The 16,507-nt window shown below is 42.2% G+C and overlaps 1 protein-coding gene across 1 annotated transcript; it reads right to left on the minus strand.

Annotated features, from left to right (window-relative positions):
- Window positions 1-1,731: 1,731 nt before the first annotated feature.
- uqcrfs1 (ubiquinol-cytochrome c reductase, Rieske iron-sulfur polypeptide 1) lies at window positions 1,732-4,463 on the minus strand. Its single transcript, XM_032561305.1, has 2 exons — window positions 4,199-4,463; window positions 1,732-2,637 (listed from the first exon to the last, which is right to left on the minus strand). Exons 1-2 carry the CDS (start codon window positions 4,446-4,448, stop codon window positions 2,027-2,029), a joined length of 861 nt encoding a protein of 286 aa, XP_032417196.1. The 5' UTR covers window positions 4,449-4,463; the 3' UTR covers window positions 1,732-2,026.
- Between the last annotated feature and the right edge of the window lie 12,044 nt (window positions 4,464-16,507).

Below are 16,507 nucleotides of genomic sequence, written 5' to 3' on the forward strand. Positions count from 1 at the left end.
CAGAAAAATGGTCAGACAGAACGACATCTGTTACAGAGACCATGGAAGTATGTACACCCTCACTGATAATCAAGTGTGTCCTTGGTTGTGTGTTGGGTGTCCAACATGGTGAGTTAAACCAAAGGTTTGCAGTACATCACACAGTCTAGCCATTCTTCTGTGTTTATAGCTGTGCCTTGCGCCGTTATCTTATTGGAAGACCCATGAGCAAGCTTTCTGACACTAGGAACCACATTTCTCTCCAGAATGCCTTGATAGTGTTGAGATAGACTGGATGAATGGGATGTAACTAAAAGTTATAGGAGAATAAAAGCTGCACAGGGAGGAATATTACAGAGAGCTCTGCAGACTGAAGGAAACCCAACCACCTCCTTCTGGGTCCAACATTTTCTAGCTGTCAAGCTTGTCATGCAACACAGACATGTCACACAACATGTCCTGTTTTTTATCTTGCACATGGTTAAACTAAGGTTATGTTCCAACCACAGAAACTTTTGGACAGGATATATCATGTCTCTTTGGCATGTTCTGTAATTTCTTTTATAGGATAAAAAAATGTTTTTTCTGTCACCATGACGCCAGAGGTATCAGAGGCATGAATGAACATGATTAAAGAGTGATTATACATTGAGAACCACGGTGAATCTGTCATGCTTCCAGGCTGCAGCGTGTGCAGGGGGATGATCAGTGGTTCTGAGTGGCAGCATTAAGACTGCTGGAGCTTTGCACATCATCAGCTGCTGCTTGTGTGAGAATGAAAACGCTGTAACCACAGAGAACCATAGTCAGATAACTGCTCCCAGAACAGAACCCTGGATTCTCCTCCCACTCAGCTCCATCTTCAGTAAGACCTGAAACTCCATCAGAACTCCAGCTGTCACCTTGAAAAAGATCGTGTCAGTTTCTGCTTCTTCCATAGAAGAAGCAGAAACAGGCTCTGCTACAGGCTTAGGCTGCTGGAGGACAAACTCAAAACTCTCCCTCATTTCCCCTATTTTTTTTTTTTCAACTGTTGACTTTGTTTCCTCTTCATTCTTTTTTTCTATCTCCATTGAAGCCACACCTGGTTCTGGCATTCTGTTTGCCTGAGGTGCTTTCACCTAGAAGTCTCCAACATTGTGAACGCACCTTGTTTTTTATCCCCGTCTGCAGATATCATTTGTCTCCTAAAGGGGCAGTATTGTGTTTTCCAGCCACATAGCGAAATTTTATAGAACCATCAAGAAGCTATGTTACCATCAGTTGTGATACAAATGCTGTCAAATATGACTTAGACATTTGACTTCTCAATTAAATGCCTTGAAATTGGGCCTCTGTCTCTTTAAAAACTCCTGCTCTTTCTGAAACTCCACCTTCAGGAAGTTATCACATCTTTCCTCTATTAACCCTCAGTGTTTTTACCAGTGTTGCACTGAGAAGTAGAATATATGATGAGCTCAGCAGACACGCAGTTCCACCAGGTGTTTGCTGCTGACTAGTTTGAAGTAGCTGAGTAGGGGAACCAAGGAGATTAAAGGATTTCTCAAGAAAAAAAAAAGAAAAGAAAATTAAGGTAACAATCCAGGTTACGTTTTTGATGAGGGAATAACTTTATAACTTCATATAAAGCTCAAAATCGTTGATTTTACATAACACTGGCCCTTTAAACTCGTGGTGTGTGAACAGAACCAAGCGGCTCTGAAGCAGCTGAAGTTTCTCTTTTCTGAAGAAAGCTCAGCAGTCTCTCAGAGGTCAAATAAAATAGAAATCTTTATTGAGCACAACAGGAGATGGAGCAAGACATGTGATAACGTCTGGTTTAATTTACATTTACATCATATTCAACCAATAAGAAGCAGAGAGGATGGCATCTTCCAAGTGTCCAGCTGCATAACCAGAGCTAAGGTCAGAGCAGTTTCAGCCTCCACATCTTAACATAACTGGAGATGATTTATAGTTATGAAATTAAAGACAAATGTTGCCATGGAGAACTGAAGTCTTGTTGCTCCCAGTTGGGTTAGCTCAGCCTTTCTCTGACTGGGAACGTTTATCCCACAATCACCGTGTCGTCATCTGGAAACTCGTAGTAGGGGACCTCCAGGTTGAGAGGGGCGGGGCCTTTCCTGATGCGGCCGGAGGCGTCGTAGTGCGAGCCGTGGCAGGGGCAGTAGTAACCTCCATATTCTCCAGCGTTGGAGATGGGCACGCAGCCCAGGTGTGTGCACACGCCGATGACGATCACCCACTTGGGCTTGACCACCCGGTCCTTGTCGAGCTCCGGGTGCCGCAGCTCCGAGAGGTTGACAGCGGCTTCGACTTCGATCTCCTTCTCGGTGCGGTGGCGGACGAACAGCGGCTTGCCTCGCCACTTGAAGGTCATGTTCTTCCCTTCAGGGATGTCGCCCAGCTTGATCTCGATCTTGGACATGGCCAGAACGTCGGCGGAGGCGCTCATGGAGGAGACGAACTGAGTCACCACGGTCTTGGCGGCATAGACGCCGACCACGGCAGTGACCCCGGTGAACAGGTAGGAGAAGGTCCTCCGGGACTCATTGCTCTCCTGGGATGACTTGTAGGGGTCCAGCACCTCTTGACGCCTGTAGTCAGAGAAGTCTGGGACTTTGATGTCGGTGTGGGCGAACCGGACTCCAGCACATCCTGCAAAAACAGTCTGTCATTAGTTCAGGTGCTTACAGGTCAACACACCCAGCATCCTGACTTCAGCTGCAGATTCAATGTCCTCTGTTTAGGAACGCTTTAAAAAATAAAAACTAATGGCATAACTTTCCACAACAAGAGATCAACATGGATTATTTTCTAATGCATTTCTGTAAGATTTATATTTGACTAGGGCTGCATCAACTGCAGTTTTCAGGCCAGTCACCGATTACATATGAAATATATGTGTGTGAAAGTGGCAGTATGTTTAATGCAATCTTTCTCAAACTGTGGTCCGTGAGGTACTGCATGTAAATGACCGTTTATTTGCAGTGACGTGAGAACAAAGTGAGACGTTACAGCTAGCTTACCAAAGGATTGTGTTTAAAAATAATGATGGGTGAAAACCGGGTCACTCAAAAGAAAAGCTTCAGATACCAGGGAAAGAAAACAACTCCAGGACTCCAGGATTGATAAGAGGAAGCTGAGTCATACTCAGTGTCGTTCACTAGCGATTGGATTCCTTTGAACAGCTCTATCCGGTGAGGGTAGGACTCGTCTCATTTAGTCAGAACTGTTCTTTGTTTTTACGACTTTGTTTGGTAATGAATGGTGCTCTGCTTACACGTCTACTGCTATTGTTATTTTTATTTAATTAAATGATTAAATTAATTAAATACAATTAATAAATACAACTGTTAGAAATGAGTGGGTTATTTTATATTTAATGGTGCAAAAATGATTTTTTGTTTCTGTTAAAGCAACTCAAGTCTATTTTTCTTTAACTGTGCTTCTAAATCACAAATAGCTCTAAATGTTATTAATGCACATAACGGTTGGTAGTAAAGAACAACTTCTTTTTTATTTCCATGTGTTTGACATCATTGGAAAGCTTAGACTTCACTTTCAGAATCTGTAAATAACTCAAAATACCCAAGAAAAGCTGTTCATGGTTTTGTTGTGGCCTGTCACATTTACCAGCACCACTCTTCTCATTATGATGAACAAAGAAAACAACAATATGTGAGTTAAGAGACTAATATTTCAGGTTTTCATTTTAAGCTGTATTATATATTAAGATGTGTCATCGCGGGCCAATTTCAGGTTAGGTGGTTCGTGACTGTTAAATGGGTTAAGTGGTCCTCGGTCTGAAAAACTTTGAGAAACACTGGGCTAATGTGCACTATTGACATGTTACTACAGTGAATGCATCCAGAATATCCACAGAAACAACTTATGTAATAACTATTAATGTGTTACTATTACAGAGAGGAAAGAGAACATTGGGTCACATCAAGCTAAACTGGTATAGCCTAGCTGTTCTCCCAGAAGTGAAGCTACTCATAGCGCTGATGAGCTAACCGGTGGCTAGCTACAAACACAGGACAGCCATCTTTCAACTTGAAATAAAGCCAATCAATAATTGATTGTCATCAACTGATTATGATGTCACTTGATATTTTTCTCATACAACACAAACATGAATTAGACTATTTATACTCCGTATTTGCCTTTTAAACAATTCTGAGCAAGCTAAGCTAAAGCCAATGACAGAACTCACCGTTGATGCTAACAGTTACAGCAGGGCCTGTCTTTGGGCTTTGACCGCTCAGCGTCTCTCGGCACAGGAACGGCTTCTTCGGGTCCATCAGAAATTTCTCTGCCTTTACAACAACCCCCGGGACCAGAGGCTTCAGGGGCCCCGCCACAGCAAATGCTGTAGCCTGCATGTAAGGGGAAAATACCCCCGATCGGGCAGCTAGGGACATCATGCTTACACTACTGCTGAGACGACCTTGTGCGCCGCGCATGCGCACTCTGCGAGCTAACGTGACTAAATATATTGCGTAACACTGAGCAAAAAGAAGTCCGCTGTATGACCTTTATTTAATTTTTTTTTGGTCTGTAAGCGAATTATTATTACTGACGGAACAATATTAGGAAGAACAACAACCGGAGCTGAGATAAACTACTGCTTCATGAACACATCTCTTATCACCGGCTTTAATACAGCTTTAGTTGCTGTTTTTCTCATACTTCTTTTCTCTTTCCTTTCTTTCCTGTTTAATATAGCTGTGTTATATTTTTATTGTTTTAATTTTTGTTTATGTTGTGATGGTTGGTGTAAACTGTGGAGCACTTTGGTCAACTTTGGTTGTTTTAAATGTGCTATACAAATAAAATTGACATTGTCTGCCCTACTTCATGAAAAAGCCAGAGTCACATGAAATCATATCAGGTAAGTTCAGTGGTTGGTACTTTTTCAGTGTTACCCCAGTCCTCAAATTTCAAGTGATCTAGTTTAATGTAGAGAGAATAGTAACTGCTAGGGCTGGGTAAATCAATGACTAGATGGAATCTGCTGAGATTCCTTAGATTAAATGAATGAATGAATTAACCTATTTGAATAATAATCAGAACTTGAGTGCACTGACTGATAACCAGGAAATTTTGTACTTGATTTGGAATCTGTTTGAAACTGAATTAAGACCAGTGTGAAGTCTGAAGTCATTAAATTTGTGACTTGATTCAATTCCAACTCACATGATTCCACACTTCTGGGAATTAGTCACAAACCTCTGTTCCAACTGAAATAGTTACATAACTATTACATTTTAAAGTTACTTAACAAACCAGGGATTTGGTCCATATCTCATTGTTACAGGTGAGGATCAGAACATTACAGGGTTTAGACTTAGCTCTGTCTTCACCATAATGTGGTAGAATTCTGTTTGCAAATAGATCAGCTACATGAAGTGACTTCTTCTGTTTAACTCAGATTCTAACTGTGTGTTGTTATTTTATCAGTTGTTTTATTGTTCTGTGCCATCTGTTGGCTGACTTTAGGTGAATAAAGGTACTGTCAAAGATGTGTAATTCTATGTGTCACATTTTAGTTTTTCTTTATTATTTACTGTCATTTTGACAGACTATAGTAAATTCTCCCACAATTCAAGCACCATTAACGAGGCAGAGTTTCATTAACGGTTCATCCGAGTCCAGCGGATGTTCAATAGTGACGTGTTTGATGGAGCTTATTCCATTTAAACTTAATGTTCCATGTAACAATGGCTTCTGTGTGCTACATGCATGAAGCACTGCTGTTTTTTGATTAATGATTGTCACATTTGACTCCAAATTTTATCCTCATTTGCTTTACGAAACGTACACACACACACACACACGCACCCCCCCCCCACACACACACACACTTACTTTCCTCCGCTGTCCCCAGGCAATACATCCATATCAATTTAATGCAAGCTGACTTTCTAATTACACTAATGGCCTGAACCAGAGCCACGAGAAATTTATTATACAGACAAAATGTATTTTTCAACATTTCCTAAAGTGACTGATTATCTCCTGAAAATGGCTGATGGTCTTTTTAAAATCACTTGCAACAGTCTTATTTGATTTTAAAGCAGTTGCTGATACGATCTGTGACTTTAAAACAAGCTTATTTTAGTGCATGTTTTATTGTGCTTCTGATCAGTTTAAAAAAATACAGGTCTTCTTTATTGTTTTATTTACATGTAAAAATTTGAAACAGAAAAAAAAATAGATTTCCCTTTGGGATTAATAAAGTATTTTTGAATTTGAATTGAGATCACTTTTCAGTATGTTCCAGTATTAGTTTTTCCTTTCCCCTTGTAAAGATGTGTAAAGCCTTAAAATGTACTTTCTAGATGAAATGATCAGACACACTTGTTGAACAGTTTAACATCAGCCGATCATACAGCTTCAATCCAGTACATGATTGACAAGATTCCCAGTACAAGATTCCCAATTCTATGTTTCCTTGCAGCTATGAACCATATTTCATCCCCCACACACAAACACAACACACCACACACACACATACATGCACACACCGACACTCCCCAACCCACTTTTTCACTATTCTCTTTATTTCACTAGGAAATGCAAGAAAGCAGGTGTTCATACAACTTTTGACGGGAATCTTTCCTGTTCCTGTGGGGAAACTCCACCCACACTGAGTGACATTCAGCAGATGTGGAGGAAAACATAAATACTCTCTGCATGACTCATTTGTCTTGATTTTAATCAGCGGGTCAATTTGACCCAGAACAGTATGTGTGTCTCAAATTCAATTATAAAGATCACCCATTGAAAAAAAAAAAAGTGTAATATAAAAATTTTTGCAAAAGATCAATTTCAAGTAAATTCTAGGTTTTTTGTGTCTACGTTTTTTTCAGTGGACATAAAAAATGTAAATTCTATTTTTTATGTCCAAATGAGTAAATGAGTAGGTTGTTGTCATTGATCCTTAATTTCTGAGAAATAATAAAACATAATTGCACAAATATTGATTGAAATGGTTACTATTTGAGTTAATAATCAGATACAAAAATATTTTGGAGGAATTTTTTGGTTTCTGACACTACTGCATGATTAAACACTCCCCGGGTCAAATTGACCCACGAAAATTTTTGCTGTACCCTAGAAACGAACATAACAGGAGGGTTAAAAGCATATTTGGCAAACATGACATAATAAATTAAGGTGACATTATCTAGCTAATAGACTAATTTGTAAGCTGAGGATTAAATCTTTGTTTTATGATTTAAAAAAACTGTAAATTCACTATTCCACAAATTGTCATGAAGTGCGGGTGTGAGGTGGTGAGGTAGAGGCAGCGGACCCAGGTATGAGGAATATGGTGATTTTAATGATGAACCAGTCAAAACAACGAGCAGCAGGAACAAGGACACACTGACGACAAAGAAGCTAACATTGACGTTGACATTGACGAGGACCCGACGAGGAACAAGGAACACAGGTGGAGTTAAATACACGGGAGGGTAATCACAGAAACGAGACACACCTGGGAACAATCAAGGGGAGGACAGGACAACGAAGAGACTAAGGACACAGAAAACTCTAAATAAACACAGAAAAACACAGATCCTGACAGTACCCCCCCCTCAAGGGCGGCTACTAGACGCCCAAAAAACAAAAACACAACAAGGGTGGGCGGAGGGGCGCTGGACGGCGGGCCAGAGTCCAAAATAACAAAAAACAACCCACCATTGCGGGCGGAAACACGGGAAGGGCCAAGAGTCCAAAAAGAAACAAAAAACTACCCACAGGGTGGGCGGAGGCAAAGGAGGCGGGAACCACGGAGGTGGTCCGGCGGTCGTCCGCGGCGGCGGGAACCACGGAGGCGGTCCGGCGGCCGTCCGCGGCGCTGGAGGCGGGAACCACGGAGGCGGTCCGGCGGCCGTCCGCGGCGCTGGAGGCGGGAACCACGGAGGCGGTCCGGCGGCCGTCCGCGGCGCTGGAGGTGGCGATGAGTCCCAGGGGCCGCCCACAGACGGCGACGACGAGCCCCCCGAGGCAGGGTCTCTGGTGGAGCACAGGGGGTCTCGGTCGGAACGCTGGGGGTCTCGGTCTCGGGTGGAACGCAGGGAGTCTCGGTCTCGGGTGGAACGCAGGGAGTCTCGGTCTCGGGTGGAACGCTGGAGGTCAGGGTCTCGGGTGGAACGCAGGAGGTCAGGGTCTCAGGAGGAACGCTGGAGGTCAGGGTCTCAGGAGGAACGCTGGAGGTCAGGGTCTCAGGAGGAACGCTGGAGGTCAGGGTCTCAGGAGGAACGCAGGAGGTCAGGGTCTCGGGTGGAACGCTGGGGGTCTCGGTCTCGGGTGGAACGCTGGCGGTCAGGGTCTCGGGTGGAACGCTGGCGGTCAGGGTCTCGGGTGGAACGCTGGCGGTCAGGGTCTCGGGTGGAACGCTGGCGGTCAGGGTCTCGGGTGGAACGCAGGAGGTCTGGGTCTCGGGTGGAACGCAGGAGGTCTGGGTCTCGGGTGGAACACAGGGAGTCTCTGGAGGAACACAGGGAGTCTCGGAAGGAACGCCGGCTGGAACGCCGGCTGATTCGGCCTCGGGTGCGCCGGCTGGAACGCCGGCTGATTCGGCCTCGGGTGCGCCGGCTGGAACGCCGGCTGATTCGGCCTCGGGTGCGCCGGCTGGAACGCCGGCTGATTCGGCCTCGGGTGCGCCGGCTGGAACGCCGGCTGACTCGGCCTCGGGTGCGCCAGAGCGAAGCCTTGGAACCGGCCGCGGAGGCGAGCCGCAGCGAAGCCTTGGAACCGGCCGCGGAGGCGAGCCGCAGCGAAGCCTTGGAACCGGCCGCGGAGGCGAGCCGCAGCGAAGCCTTGGAACCGGCCGCGGGGGCGAGCCGCAGCGAAGCCTTGGAACCGGCCGCGGGGGCGAGCCGCAGCGAAGCCTGGGAAACGGCTGCGGGTCCGGAAAGCGACGAGGGGCCGGGTGCACCGGCGGCTCACGTCGTTGTCTCCGAGCGGGCAGCGGAGGTGGCGGCTCCGGAAAGCGACGAGGGGCCGGGTGCACCGGCGGCTCACGTCGCTGTCTCCGATATGGCAGCGGAGGTGACGGATCCGGAAGGCGACGAGGGGCCGGGTCCACCGGCGGCTCACGTCGCTGTCTCCGGGCTGACCGTGGAGGTGGCGGCTCCGGAAAGCGACGAGGGGCCGGCTCCACCGGCGGCTCAGGTCGCTGGCTTCCCGGACGGAGGTATCGACGGGGGCCATATCCGGGGGGTGCCAACACCAGTCTTGTCCCCCGGAATAGCTCCCGCTGCAGGTCGGCGAGGGCTTCAGCCAGCTCCCTGTCCTCCCTGCCGGACCTCCGCCTCGGGCCGCTCTGCCCTTTAGGAGGTAACCTCCTGAATGCTGGGTCCATGTTAGCAGCCTCACCGATCGGTATGGTCGGGTCCTTCTGTCATGAAGTGCGGGTGTGAGGTGGTGAGGTAGAGGCAGCGGACCCAGGTATGAGGAATATGGTGATTTTAATGATGAACCAGTCAAAACAACGAGCAGCAGGAACAAGGACACACTGACGACAAAGAAGCTAACATTGACGTTGACATTGACGAGGACCCGACGAGGAACAAGGAACACAGGTGGAGTTAAATACACGGGAGGGTAATCACAGAAACGAGACACACCTGGGAACAATCAAGGGGAGGACAGGACAACGAAGAGACTAAGGACACAGAAAACTCTAAATAAACACAGAAAAACACAGATCCTGACACAAATATTTCATGTGAGAGACAGAAGTTGACCATATGGCATGTTCCTCTCTATCTCTGTCTCTTGATGAACACACTGTTCTGTATTTTTTTCCACTCTCTGGTTTTAAAGACATAATCATCTCTGCAGACTGCAAAAACAGTGAAGCGGCTATGATTAGAGGCTGTTGTGGCTCTTTTCCGCCTCTGTGAGCAGGGGCAACGGGAGGAGAGCTGGCAGGAACCTAGGCTGACTGAATGGGGTCACAATGAAGGGCCACAGGTAGACTCCCATGGCAAGTGAGCTCAATGACGTCAGGTAACTCTGCAGACTCTGGAGCAGAGGGAAACGTAATAATAATGCACCTATAACTACAAAAAACTAAAAAACCCAGAAAGGCTGTATTATTTGATCAAATGTATTTAGCAGGAGATTTTCAGACACCTTTGAATACTGATTGAATTGAAAAATATCCTTTTTATATCTTCTACCATTTATAGTAAGCTGTACATTCTAAGAACAAGAACACATAACAGTGCTGGTGTACAGGTAACAGGCAGGGAAGTTAAGAATCAAAATTAAAATTAAGACAAAAATTCAAGTAATATTACTAATTACCTATTTATTTAACTTGCAAATTCCGTATAAGATAATTATCGTTTTCTTTTAATATTTTAAGGCAAATATAAACTACACTGGGTCTTACTGTAATATCTCCCCTTACACCATTATATTGTAATCATTCTTTTCAACCTGGGCTAATGGATACTGTCTTAACTGGTCTGGAAAGTGTTTGTCAACCTGTGAGGGTTTTTACATCTTTACAGGTTTTGCATATAACTGTGATCCATATACCAACTAAATATTGATAGGAATAAACAGGAATAAACTTTCTGCTCTCCACAGTTTTATGACATGAATACCGCCGTCCGTTTATGGGTTTCTCATCAATCCTGCTTCAAAACTTTTAGTGTCTAAATTTTCAAATCTGTCTCAGCACCCTGTGTTCATCCTTCACACTAGATACATGTATGTACTGTATGTGCCCTTTATTTAAAAGTTCTTTTCCAAGAGTGACTGGACTAAGACAGCAGAAATGTTCTTGTTTTTAAAGCAAACACAGCCTGTATTGATAGTATAAGGCAGAGGCAGGTCTTTAGACATTGGAGCTCCTCTCTATTCCAGTCAGATCCAGTGAGGGTCTCTGGCCCCCTCAGCATCTCCAGTCCTGGATGCTCAATCATTTCCCCTCAGCAGATAGCTAACCTTTGCAATCAGCCAATTCTTCTAGTTGTGGTGGATTATCACTCTGCTGGTGGTGACATCATCAACATATCTGCTAATGTAACTTTTGACATAAACTCACAGTCTGCTCCTTCATATGATGCTGCTTCCCTGAACATCTGGCAGTCTGGGCTTCTGAAGCAACCCAACCTCGTTAGTTGACAACGTTGTTGCCTTTTGTCTTGTTTTTTTTTTCTTCCCTACAGCAACAAGTATCAAACTCAAGGCCCGCGGGCTACATCCGGCCCGCCATAGTTATTTCTGTAGTCCTCTAGAATACAGTCACCTAAATTGTCAGGTTCTGTGTTTTCTGTGTTTATTTAGAGTTCTCTGTGTCCTTAAGTCTCTTCGTTGTCCTGTCCTCCCCTTGATTGTTCCCAGGTGTGTCTCGTCTCTGTGATTACCCTCCCGTGTATTTAACTCCACCTGTGTTCTTTGTTCCTCGTCGGGTCCTCGTCAATGTTTCGTCAATGTTAGCTTCTTCGTCGTCAGTGTTTCCATGTGCCTGCTGTTCGTTGTTTGGACTAGTTTTCTTCATTAAATCATCATAATTCATCATACCTGGGTCCGCTGCCTCTGCCTCACCACCTCACACCGCACCGCTTCATGACATAAATAAAAGTTCAAGATAACAATTTGCAATGAAATCAAATTTGTTCTCATTTGTATAGTGCCAACTTACACTTACGTCAGTGTTAAAAGATCATCATTAATATTTAATATTCTTACACCACTTCAGGATGATAATCAGTATCAACTTGCAGCAGTCATGCAGAGCCTGGTTGGTTCATACAGTGATTCACATCACACTCTCCATCTTCTCTATCTGCACATATTTACACTCACTTCACACCTTTCTCTTATTTACATCGGTGTTTGACAACCCTGTGTGGTGCTACTGCCACCTATCAATGTGACGGTAGAACTACTGTACATTTATAATACTTTTACAATAGATCAATAACTACAAACTAATTTAGGCAATATTTTAGACATGTTTAACAATACACTTAACCAAGTAGAGACAAATACCTGTTAGTTTAATGGGTTTAAAGTCTCCCACCATGTTTTTAGTGTATTTGTGTGTTTTCTACTAAAGCTGTGGCTTTATGTGGAGAGCAGAAAGCAGTTGTGGAACCACATCTGGTTGACATTGGCTGCGTTTTCATTGACCTTAAAATTGCGCAAACTGGAATTGCGCAAACAAATTTGCTGAATGGAAATGGCAATTTCAACAAAACACGTTTTTCAATGAAAAGTTTTTGTGCTAGCTGTAGTTGTTTCATTTGACTGTATCAAAAGCAGTGTATTTCAATGGAAACACTTTATGTGCGTCACATCAGTCATGTCATCAGCAACCGGATGTTACTACTGGCAGAAATGACGAAGGAGTCGACAGGAAGTGGTAGGCAGATGATGGCACAGCAAACTTTTTAATTACTTACGATGTGAACAAACTTATTCGCATGGTTTTAACTTTATTTCTCATTTAATGGAAACACTGCCATTGTGAAATTGTGTTTTTTTTACATTCGCGGAATATCAACAAACTTTTGTAATGAAAACACAGCTACTAATGCACCAAGCCTACCAGGTTTCCTGCTTCTCCAGGTCTGAGACCTTCCTGCCACACCTCCAATGCTCTGTACCACTACACAGATCTGAGCCTTCTGGGGTTTTCCAAGCGCACGAACACGAACCTCTAACAAAGTGCATGACCCCGACCCAGGCACTGTCCCACAGAGCGGTCACACTGAGTGACCTAACCAGGGAGGATGAAGTGCTGAACATTTTCCCAGAAACCTCTTACATCACTTAGATAGCTTTTGTAAAGGGAAGCTTAACAGAGGCAATAAGACACTTCATCAAGCAGCGCTCCACAGGTAGGTCCTGTCCAGCCAGAATATTAAAGATTTCAGTGGTTCAGTCACCTAATAATATTTCACTGCCAGATCTCCTTATTGAGGCTGCAGATTATTTACATGAGTCACTTGGTTTCTAAGATAAGTCACGTTTTTTAATAACAACTTGATACTATTGTGGTCACTATCTTCCAAATAAAATCAGATGGCTTTTCAGTGTGATTTATTGATATATTTTAATTACTGCCATTAAAATGTAAATAAGTCAGGTTATTTAGATAAATGTAATCAAATAAACATTAACTTCAGTTGACAAATTGATCACAGAAATTGCTTTCATGGAGGAAGGTCATTTAACTAAACTGAAAATTGTCTGATATCGTGATGACAGTAGAGACTAATGAAGCTTATGAGTCTTCCTTCAGATTTGATAGAGATTACGACTCTGCTCTTTCTTATGTTTCTGGGCTTTTGTGTCTTTTTTGTTAGATTAAGGAGGCAAGGAGATTAGAGGGTAGAGAACGATGGACATCTGCCCAGCCACTGCAGCAGCTGCAGCAGCTAACAGTGTGCGAAACTCATCCACGTTAACAACATCCTTGCTGCTATGTCAGGTTGCCAAGGTTGTTTTCAAGACAATCTTTTTGATTTTTATGCATTATCTGTGTCCTAGAACTCTCTAAAAAGTTGCAAAAATGATTCTTTATGATTGTTTTTATGGCATAAGATGTCAAATATTTATTACTTTATTGACGTGTTCTTTCTCTAATCTGGAGGGTTAGAACTTGGATTTATTTGAATACTGTTCTTGTTTTGCATAAAACTGTATGTTATGATAGTGTGTTAGGTTGTGATGACTGTCTTTCTCCTTTATTGCTGTATCTTCATGTTTTCTATTCAGTTTCACTGTATCTTGTTTTCTTATTTCCCTGCTCATCAACCAAGCTAAGCTAGTTTCGTTGCTCCAATTTTTACTGTGCAACATAAATTTTATTGCTGCAGTTCAACTGTTTTCCTCTGGAACTTTATCAGCATTTGAATCTCCATATCCAAATGCTGGATATGCAAGAACTTTTTCAGCATTCAGAGAAAGATTCAGGCTAGTTGGGTCAGGCCAACCCATTTGTTGATCAATAAGACAGATGTCCATCTGTAGGTATTACAGATATACTGTAGATATAGTAGATATTTTCAGATGTCAGAAAATAGTTATACCCTCCTCAATAATCACCAGAGAAAAATGAATTCTCTTTACGTTAATCAAATGCTCCTTAGAATTGCTGATTAGCCTTTTTGATGCTTCGTCTTGTATTTAATCTATGTTGTGCGACAATAATTTGGTTTGGTTAGGAATAATTATTACTTAAATCCAAAATAAAGTAAAATAAAAGCAAAATTAGGGTTTTTAACCATAGCTAACAAGTCGGGACACTACTTGATTATGCAAATTTAAAAACAAACAGCTCTCAGTCTCTAAGTTATTGTTCTGTGAAAACCAATTTGGTGACTTGTGAAATTTGCTCACTGGAGTTCTCAAACAGCAAGCACTCCACACATATAGCCTGATAACCAGGCCTGATAACACCATTTTTAGATTCAGGTGTGTTGAACCAGGGAAAACACTAAAATAACCTGATGTTGGACATCCTGTACCTGCAGAATAAACATCTCTCCAAATTATAAAACTTTATTTATTAACATTTATTAAGTATTTATTAACAAAATACTTAAGCTTCCAGTTAACATACATAGAAACAGCAGCATAACGGAATACTGAGGCATGTAGGTTCAGACAAAGATAAAAGTACATAGATATATAAATAATAATAATAATAATAATAATAATAATAATAATAATAATAATAATAATAATATAACATCAACATAAACAGTATGGGCAAAATTCCAACATAAAATATTGTGCAGTAATTGAAAAGGGTGTATCCACAATGATGTGCAACTGAGTAACATTTTCAGTTGAAGTACTTTTTGACTTGGCAATGAATAAGAAAAAACTAACTCCGAATACCTCTGAATAATACCAGTACAAAGGACAAAAGGGACAAAGAAGAATAAAGCTGAAAGAATTAACTAATGAAATAAAATGCAGTTCAGCTTTGATATGTAGAATATCTGTCAGACGGGGATGGGAGACAGGTTATGAGGAACTGGAAATGAGACTAAAGTAGCTATAAAGCCAACAAAGAACAACAGATTGTGGATTGGTTCAAATAACCAGCTCACAATGCAAAGTAAAATGGAAAGTACAACAGTATTTTCTAAATAAATTCTATTTCAAAAATCATTTGTTAAATTAGAACTCTCTAACAACCAAGATATATGACAAAACTGTGTACAGGCAAGGAAAGCCGACAGACTGATGAAAGGCCGAAACTAATGGCTCAGCAATCACATTGTCAGAAGTTTAGCGCTAGCAGCCGAGATAAACAAATAGCATCTCACCAGTTTCTAAGGACAATGCTGCCTTTACCTTTTTTCCTGGTTAGTGAGAGGAGAAAGAGAAGAAATACAGACAAAACAGGTCAACTTCAGACTACCAGACAACCAGTACTCCAAGTACAGCCTCGGGTTAGCGACACGAGGAATGCTATGGCCCGATTCAGGCAAATATAAAAACTAGATGGCTGGATGGATAAAAGGTTTTGAAGAACAAAACATTAACATTAAACAGGAATAATCCTTTAATTAAGTGGTCATGCCATCAAAGTATAGTGGAAATGTATTTAGTATAACATAAAATAATATATAACATGAAATTATGGACCTTAAATAAATTTTCCTAGAAATATAAAACTTTTTTTTCATTTATTTTTCATATTTTACTTTAAAAAAGTGACCAAAATGAAATAGATCCTGTAGAAATTGTCGTGCTTTACTTACTTTCTACATACTGTTTGAATTCCTTAATTTATACAAAGAGGGTTTTTTTCTCTCACCAATGGCAGAGTTTGTGGTAGAGATTATCTTGTTGTCTGTTATAAGAAGACATAATCTGGTCTTGGTGAAGTCAAAATCAAGAAAAAGTGCAAATGGATCACATGTCCGCTGCATGGCACAGGACTATTCTGACAGGCCTCTGAAGGAAGCCAGTGATGGAAGGAAGCCAGTGATGGAAGGAAGCCAGTGATGGCGCAAGCTTCACCAGTGGGAGGATTATACTGAAAGGTTCAAGTCAAACTACAGTATTACCCTTCTTTTACAAGAATCCACACAGAGGAATAATAATAACAGCAATTATAATAATTGGAAGATATAACTGTACGTACATAAAAAATAAACATACTTACCCACTTCAATTTTTGGGTCATAAATACATTCTCAAGTTAAAGAGCATAAATACTGAGTTGTATTGGAACTACTATTTAGGTGAAGGATCAGTCCACTTTATATATTGCTGGTGTGTTTGTGCATTTGCTGCAGCCGACCACTGTTATCCTTTCTGACCTTCTGTAACCTGGAATCCAATCAGATTAGTGCAAAGACCAGAGGCCCTGCCTGATATGTGAGCTGCACTGTTTGCTTGAGTGCCAGATGTTCACTGTGGCATCATCATTGTGCTTAAACTGTCCAGTGTTTCCTTCTCAACTGCTCTCTCTCTCTCTCTGTATATATATATATATATATATATATATATATATATATATATATAT

The sequence above is a fragment of the Xiphophorus hellerii genome, chromosome 4 (assembly GCF_003331165.1).
Source record: "Xiphophorus hellerii strain 12219 chromosome 4, Xiphophorus_hellerii-4.1, whole genome shotgun sequence".
NCBI classification, from domain to species: Eukaryota; Metazoa; Chordata; class Actinopteri; order Cyprinodontiformes; family Poeciliidae; genus Xiphophorus; species Xiphophorus hellerii.

Bases quoted from the DNA above. Each gene is read 5' to 3' on its own strand.
- uqcrfs1 (XM_032561305.1), bottom strand. From the start codon at position 4,448: ATGCGCGGCGCACAAGGTCGTCTCAGCAGTAGTGTAAGCATGATGTCC. The intron at 2,638-4,198 runs GTGAGTTCTGTC...CTGTTTTTGCAG, and splicing joins TGTAACTGTTAGCATCAACG to GATGTGCTGGAGTCCGGTTC.